Consider the following 7,824-nt stretch of genomic DNA (forward strand, 5'->3'; position numbering starts at 1 on the left):
CATGGAGAAAACGAACCCTTGAAGTATCAAGGCCTTGAAGACATGTAGCTTGGTCCTACATAGGTACCGACATCTCCAAATGCTCTTACTGATCGAGTTCATGGCTTTTGCTGCCAGACCAATCCGTCTATTGACTTTTTGGTCTGACAGCCCAGAGACACGAACTATGCTGCTAATGTATGTAAAACTCTCTTGAGACGTCAACGTCCTCACAGCATGTATCGACTGAACAGATTCCTTTAACAGTCCCCCAGAATCCTGGAACTTGGTCTTGGTCCAGACCTCTAGGCCCAAGGGGTTTGCCTCATTGCTAAATGCATCAACAGCCTCCACCAGTGATTCCAGACTCAGATAGGGTAGCAACACCGTCGGCAAAGTTACATCACAATGGCTTTGGATAGTAGCTCTGCCCATCATCCAGTCCATGCAAGTGTTGAAGTGATGGTGCAAGGACACATTTGGCGTCAGTCCTGAGGTAACAGGAAAGAATTTTGACAGGCCCCACTGCACTTTAAAGTACTTTTAGTACCAGTACATAGGCTTGCTATTAAACCGATAAATTCGTGTCAGAATTCTCCTAAGTCTCAGGGTTTCCCACAGTGATTTACGATGCAAAGAGTCAAACCCCTTCTTGAGGTCAATGTAGTTTGCGAGCAACCCATGACCAAACTCACGATGGTGTTTCACAGTAACTTGAAGTCTACTGTGGACTTGCTAGGAGTGAATTCATACTGCGTTAATCTCTGGTGCCTTAGTAAATGTTCACAGATCTGTTTCAGAAGAATGTGGGCAAGAACCTTGCCTGATATAATGAGCAATGTGATGCCACGGTAGTTGCTACAGTCCCAACGATCCCTTTTCCCCTTCCAGAGAGGGATGACCATACCCCACAATAGGCCAAGGGAGATGGAACCAGACTGCCAGATGGCAGTCAAGACTGTATGCAAGCCCAGTGCCATAGGATCAACCCCAGTCTTTAGCAGTCCAACAGGGATATCACATGTGCTTGCAGCTTTCCTACATTTCAGCTTAAATATCGTCTCCCTAATCTTAATTAGGGTAAGAGACTCCTCACTGATGGGTGGGTCCAGCATAGTGATTGTGACACCACTTGCATTCAGACTAACTGCTGCAGGGTCTACCTGGCACAGCTGCTCAAAATACTCAGATCAACATTTACGAACTCAATCATGATCTGAGATGATCTGTCCTTTCCAATGAGCAGACTGCAGTTATCTGCGAGGAGGGCTTACAGTTTAGTTTTCTCAGTGCTTTCTAGGCAGGGCAAAAGTCATTTACTAAGAAATGGCTTTCAACCTCCTCAGCAAGTTTCCTGATGAACTGTTCTTGTCCCTTCTCAACAGTGCCCAAGCCCTGCACACCAAGGAATGGTCCAAATCCTGATTGCCATTCAGTCAAGCCATGCAAGACCTATCCGTGTCTCCAGTGAGATGAAACTTCACCTTGCCCTTGGGCATTTGCCAATGGACTCCTGCACTGTATCAAGTGTTTTGCACCAAAAGAACTCCCACAGAACTAATAGGTCCCTCAAGTTTTCAAGCTCTGAGAACTGATCAGAGACTGTTGTGGCAAACCTCCGGGCACACTCCTTCCTCAAACTGTCCAGTGAAACACCCTGGAGTGGCCACTGGTGAGGCAGGGACTTTTGAAGTGGACCCAAAGGGTAGCCACAACCAGTTTATGGTTAGTGCCACACAACTCTGCACTCCGGTAAGCCCTACAGTTCTACAGGATCCTCCAGCAAATGCTGACAAGAATGTGCATACACAACAATAAGAAACACAAAGCCAAATGCATGCATCAGTCTCAGTGCCATAATATGCTCATCAGCCACTATTACCTCTACTACTGACACATTAAGTCAGCTGGAGATGGCTATAGCTACTCCCTTGAGATGGTAACCATTGACTCAGCCCAACCAGTAGTAGGTGTACATACCCATAATGATCGTGCCATTGCCAGGTCTTCTCACTGCTTCAGTTCCATCGAAAGCAGGGGTAAACATTCATCTTGCCATGAGGAGCGGATGTTCAAGCTCCTATTCAGATAGCCCATGGGCCTCACACTGGGTTGGCAACTGCCAAGGCAGGATGAGTAACTCCTGCTTCCATCCTGCACGTGCATGTGTGCGTGCGTTTGTGCGCATGTGTGTGCATGTGCATGTGTATATATATAAATATTATATATATATATATATATATATATATATATATATATATATATATAATATATATATATATATATTATATAGATAGATAGATAGATAGATAGATAGATAGATATTTATTTATAATTTATCTATATATTTATATATATAAAAATATATAAATACATATATATATTTTATATATATGTAGATATAATTGGGAGTTTTAGAATTAAAAGAAACTTCATATTGCATAAGTATTTATTAAATTTTTGCATTATAATTTATCAAGATTTCCCCCAAACAAAGATCCCTTCTTTCATTCCCATCATATTATTTTCATATGAAGTAAATAATGTAAGAAAAACAATTGATGCATTTCAGTTTTCAAGTAACTAGGACCAATGAACTGCATATTGAACCAAATGATTTATATTTGATATTGTAAACACTATAACCAGTGTCAGCTTTCAAAATACTATAGCACAGTCAAAAAGATGTAAACTCATTTCTTCACAGTATCCAAATTTTCTATATCACACAGATAGAGCAATGGTATGTCAGTGATATATCCCACTATATGAAGCATTGGCAAACACACAATACAGAGGCTATGAGTATGATAACATCTTACATAAAGTCTGATGAGAAGAAGTCAAACCTTGGTCCACGTGGGGTCCTGTGGCGCGTGGGCATGAAAGGAGGCACGAAGGGGTTGTTGGGTCTAGGGCCCCTAGGCAGCATGGGGTTCAGGGGATTGGGAACATTGGGGAACACACCTGGCACGGGCGGGATTTCCCCCATGAAGAAGGGGCTGTCAGGGTCATAGAAGGGGTTAGGCATGGGGTGGGGTTGAGGAGGCTGTGGGGGATACGGGTCCGGGTTTCTGGGTGGCATGCCAGGGTAGCTAGGGTAGCTGGGGTAGGTTGGCCCAAAGGGAGATGGGTAGAACTCAGGAGTCTCAAACTTCATGTCAGGATTGTCCTGCAGGTTACGCCACTCCTTGCGCCGTGTGACAGCCTCCCTGTACTTGGCTTTCCAGTCCATGTCATTCAGGCCAGCCATGCTCTCATAGAGATTTGTGAAATCTCTCTTGTAGAGACTTTGCCACAATTTGTTGTCTTCCGTCACTGAATGCAAACGCTTGCAGCTCTGTCCCAGACTTAGGACAGACTTGGCATCCAGGTTCTTGGCAATCATCAGCAGTAGTTCCTGTGGTAGACCAGCCAGGTGCCATGGGGCAGGAACTCCAAGGATTTCGTGTGCTGCAACCTGCAGAGGATGGAGCAGCTGATTGCGCAAGGTACGTGCAAGCTGGGCAACACGAATGAGGTTTTCTGTGGTAACTGTGCTGTCATTTCCTTTCTTAACATACTCTCCCACCAGCAACTTGACACTGATTTCGCTTTCCTGCTGCTGGAAGCTGGCCATCACCTGCTTGACCTCACCCATTGTCACCAGCACCAGAGTGCACTTGAACTCCGGCAGTGTGTTGTGGGAGTAGTGGATGGTGGCCACCATCTCTTTCCAACCTGGTGGAGGTTCTGTACTGCCCTCCAAGCAGAATCCACACTCTAACATGGTTAGATGAACCATCAAATTCACTGCCTGACTGGGAGAAGTTGGAGAACACTTGGAGAACAGGTCTACAAGAGAGGGAGGGGGACAGCCATCTTTGGCTTCAATGAGGAGGGAGACTGGAGTTTCCTCTGCCTTTCTGTCTGGCTGTTCACTCTTGGCTGAGGACGTGGAACTTGGGCCATCTCCACTAGCACCACCTGAAGGACCCTCCATCCTAATGGGCCTTGAATCTGAAGCTGAAGCACTTGTGCAAGGCTGCATTGTTGCCTGTCGTTTGGGGGATGAGAGTACCCTTTGTGGCACAGCAGGACATGCAGCAGGGGATGATGGAGGAATCACTTTTATCAAGTCTCCAGGGACAATGCCCAGACTCTGAAGGGGGATATCTGCTGAACCAGTAAGGGCATCTGTCCCATTTAGACTCAGTGTCAATGGCTCTCTGGAATGACAAGAAAAAAATGTGAGAGAGAGAGAGAGAGAGAGAGAGAGAGAGAGAGAGAGAGAGAGAGAGAGAGAGAGAGAGAGAGAGCGGAGAGAGGAGGAGAGAGAGACTAGAGAGAGAGAGAGAGAGCCACTGAAGCTGAATAGGTAAAGCAAATGAAACATATATGTAATATTATGTTGGTAGAAGAACCCACGGTGCACAAACTAGATTTATGAAGATGAGGCTATAGATTACATATATATGTGTGTTGGTGTGTGTGTGTGTGTCCGCCATGTGTGTGGGTGTTGTGTGTTGTTGTGTGGTGTGTTGTGTTGTGTGTGTGTGTGTGTGTGTTGTGTGTGTGTGTGTGTGCACGCATGCGTGTGTGTTCAGGTAAGATCTCAACTGCTTTTATCAGTTCTCAGTAAAAAAAGGTATACCAATAATTTTAGCTTATTATACATAGTATAATAAGCATAGTTTTCATTCAATCAAATGTTTTTTTCAATTTAGAATTACTTACACTGATATTATGATTTGCTTCAGTCATCATGAATTTCTGTTTAGAAAAAGTATACTAAAGCAAGACATGGACATGGCAGAATCAAACACAGAAATATATCAAATATAGCTATACACTTTCCAATAGTTTATTCTCACTCCACATTCTAAAACCATTTCTACATTTGTTACAGTCAGAATCTGATTTATATTTTCCTCCTGTTTCAGGCTTTCAGTCCCAGGGTGGAATTCAAGCATGTTTAAGCCAGAGTTATACAGTGTGATCTCACCCTGTGGAATGCTGCAATTATGTCAAATATCCATTAATACTTATCATGACAAAGAAATTCTTCATTACTTGACTAAAGAATAGTAAATTAAGTCGTTTGGCATATGCCCTTCACAGTTCTAAAGCCACTGCATGTTTACAAAATTTGCCATATCACCATATCATTTATTCAAATTTTGGTATATACAGTACATGGAGTCCACCCTATTTCCAGTTCCATAAGAATATCACTTCTGTTGACTTTGCAGTTATAATTGATAGAATTCTAGAAGACTAACATTGTCATTTTGGCTAACTACAGTATTTAAACAAACATATTCTTTTTAACTAGAAACATCATAATATGAATAAAAGTAAAATTAAAATGAGCAGTAAATTGAGATCTTACCAAACCAGGCTTCATACTACAAAATGACTTGAAGACTAAAACATACAGAAAAAATGTTTTTTTTTTTTTTTTTACTTCTTGAATAACACCTACCAGCATGATATTTCATAGCGACATTAATTATGACAATGTCATATAAATCATTATGAAGTTATCAACCTTATGGATATCTAAAGCAAAACTCTTCAAAATATATCAGTGAATTCCTTAATAAATTAAAATTTGTAAAATTACTAAATATCAGACTGCTAATTTCTGGTATAACGAAAGCATAGAGTCTCTTCTAAATATCAAAATTACACCATTTCACTGCAAGTAACCGTGATATTGTATAATATTAAAGAAATTTAAGATGATCTGCATTCTTATTACAAGATCCTCTTAGCCCCTCAAATTAATAAAGCAAATCCATACCCATTTATTTTGATATTTCTTACCCTTTTATCCATAATGACTGATATTTCAACCATTCAATATGATCATCATGACATTCCCCTTTATATATATATAAAAAAAATCATTATGAAATCCAGACTTTTGACACATCCTCAACTCGCACTTCTTCTGACCAACACTCACTTGACAGTCTCCCCGTAGGTATTTTCCACAAACTTCCGTATCTCCTCCTTCAAGTTACCCAAATTAGGATCTTCCAAAGTCACCACAAACTTCTGTGTGTTGGAATATTTGACGCGGACCTTCATCGTGTTCCCTTCGCGTCTTCTGGCATGTAAACAAACGCCCCCACGCCAGGGTCCGGGAATTTTAACTCGGGGGACAATCGGTGCTTTGTAGTTCCTCTGGGCAGGTGTATTTTAAGTTTATTATTATCGTAAAAGACTCGCATGGTTGGTAAAATTTTGTTTTGGGGACCTGTCACTCGAAAAGCGATTGGAATTTTGGTGTATTTAAGTCTTTCACGGATGATAACAATCCATTCCTGATAAAACGTGATATTGAGAAAAAAAAGTGAAATCATGAAAAGACATTATTTTACTTTCTTTTTTCTGAAGCTTCAATTTAATATCATCATAACTCAGATTTATCAACCAGATTACTAAAGCACATCTTGAATTTTATGATCCAAAAACAGCAGAGTCATAATTGGCTTTTAATATCTTCTTTCTGTAAATTATGTCAAATAATACACAATGTACATGCGCACATACATACAAACACACACACACATGCACACTCGCACAATGGGTGTATGTTATGTATATATATATATATATATATATAATATATATATATATATTAGATATATAGTATATATATATATAGTTATTATATATAACATATATTATTAACATTATATATTTACATATATATAATAATATATATATAATTTTATATATATAGCAATATATACATATATATATTAAATATATAAATATATGTAATAATATGCGTGTGTGTGGGGTGTGTGTGTGTGTGTGTGTGTGTGTGTGTGTGTGGTGTGTGGTTTTGTGTGTGTGTGTGTGTGTGTGTGTGTGTGTGGTGTGTGTGTTGTGTGTGTGTGTGGTGTGTGTGTCATACATACACACATATGTATGTATATATACACTTGTATCACACATATATATACACATGTATATCATACATATATATACACATGTATGTATGCATATATCTGTGTATATATATATACATACACACACGCACATGCACACGCACATTGTGTGATTGAGTGAGCCAGTGTACATGTGCAAGTGTGTGTGTGCGTGTACATATGTATATTATTTCCCGTATAATAACATACATTTAAATATAAATATATATGTGTGTGTGTGTATCTAAACATTAATATACATGTGTGTATGTGAGACAGAGCGTGTGAAATAATTAATAATAATAATAATAATAATAATAATAATAATAATATTTTTAATAATAATAATTGTGATAATAATAGTACATATAATAATTATTATTATTATTATTAGTAGTAGTAGTAGTAGTTTCATTATTAAAAAGATAATAAAAATAATAATGGTAATTGGAATAATGATATTAATGCGATTATCAATAATGATGATGATCATAGTAATAATAATAATTATTAATTATAATAATATAGAAGAATGGCATAAAAAACAGAATGCACAACCGCTATTTATTGAATATAATAATAATGATAATGATGATGATAATGATGTAAAAAAATATAATAATGATAAAAGATAATGCTAACAATAATGGTAAAAACGATGAGCCTGGCAGTAACATTTGTGATGATAATGGCAACAGTATTGATAACATTAGAAATAATGGTAATGATAAGGTCGAAGATGAGGATAATGACAGTCATAATGATAATGATAATAACCGTAACATCAATGATAATGATCCTAGCAATAACAATGATAATGATAACGATGAAAATAATGTAAAATAACTTAGACAACATCACAGTAATAATAGCAGTAATGATAATGGTGAGAATAATAATGATAATAATAGCAATGATAATA

General features: G+C 38.6%; 1 protein-coding gene across 1 annotated transcript; it reads right to left on the bottom strand.

Moving 5' to 3' along the window:
- Nucleotides 1-2,410: 2,410 nt before the first annotated feature.
- LOC119598313 (F-box only protein 7-like) lies at nt 2,411-6,101 on the bottom strand. Its single transcript, XM_037947974.1, has 2 exons — nt 5,930-6,101; nt 2,411-4,187 (listed from the first exon to the last, which is right to left on the bottom strand). Exons 1-2 carry the CDS (start codon nt 6,052-6,054, stop codon nt 2,798-2,800), a joined length of 1,515 nt encoding a protein of 504 aa, XP_037803902.1. The 5' UTR covers nt 6,055-6,101; the 3' UTR covers nt 2,411-2,797.
- Between the last annotated feature and the right edge of the window lie 1,723 nt (nt 6,102-7,824).

This window comes from Penaeus monodon, chromosome 41 (assembly GCF_015228065.2).
Source record: "Penaeus monodon isolate SGIC_2016 chromosome 41, NSTDA_Pmon_1, whole genome shotgun sequence".
Classification (NCBI taxonomy): domain Eukaryota; kingdom Metazoa; phylum Arthropoda; class Malacostraca; order Decapoda; family Penaeidae; genus Penaeus; species Penaeus monodon.

Excerpts from the sequence above, each read along its gene's own strand:
- LOC119598313 (XM_037947974.1), bottom strand. The coding sequence starts at position 6,054 with ATGAAGGTCCGCGTCAAATATTCCAACACACAGAAGTTTGTGGTGACT. Across the intron at positions 4,188-5,929 it reads ACCTACGGGGAGACTGTCAA|AGAGCCATTGACACTGAGTC; the intron begins GTGAGTGTTGGT and ends TTGTCATTCCAG.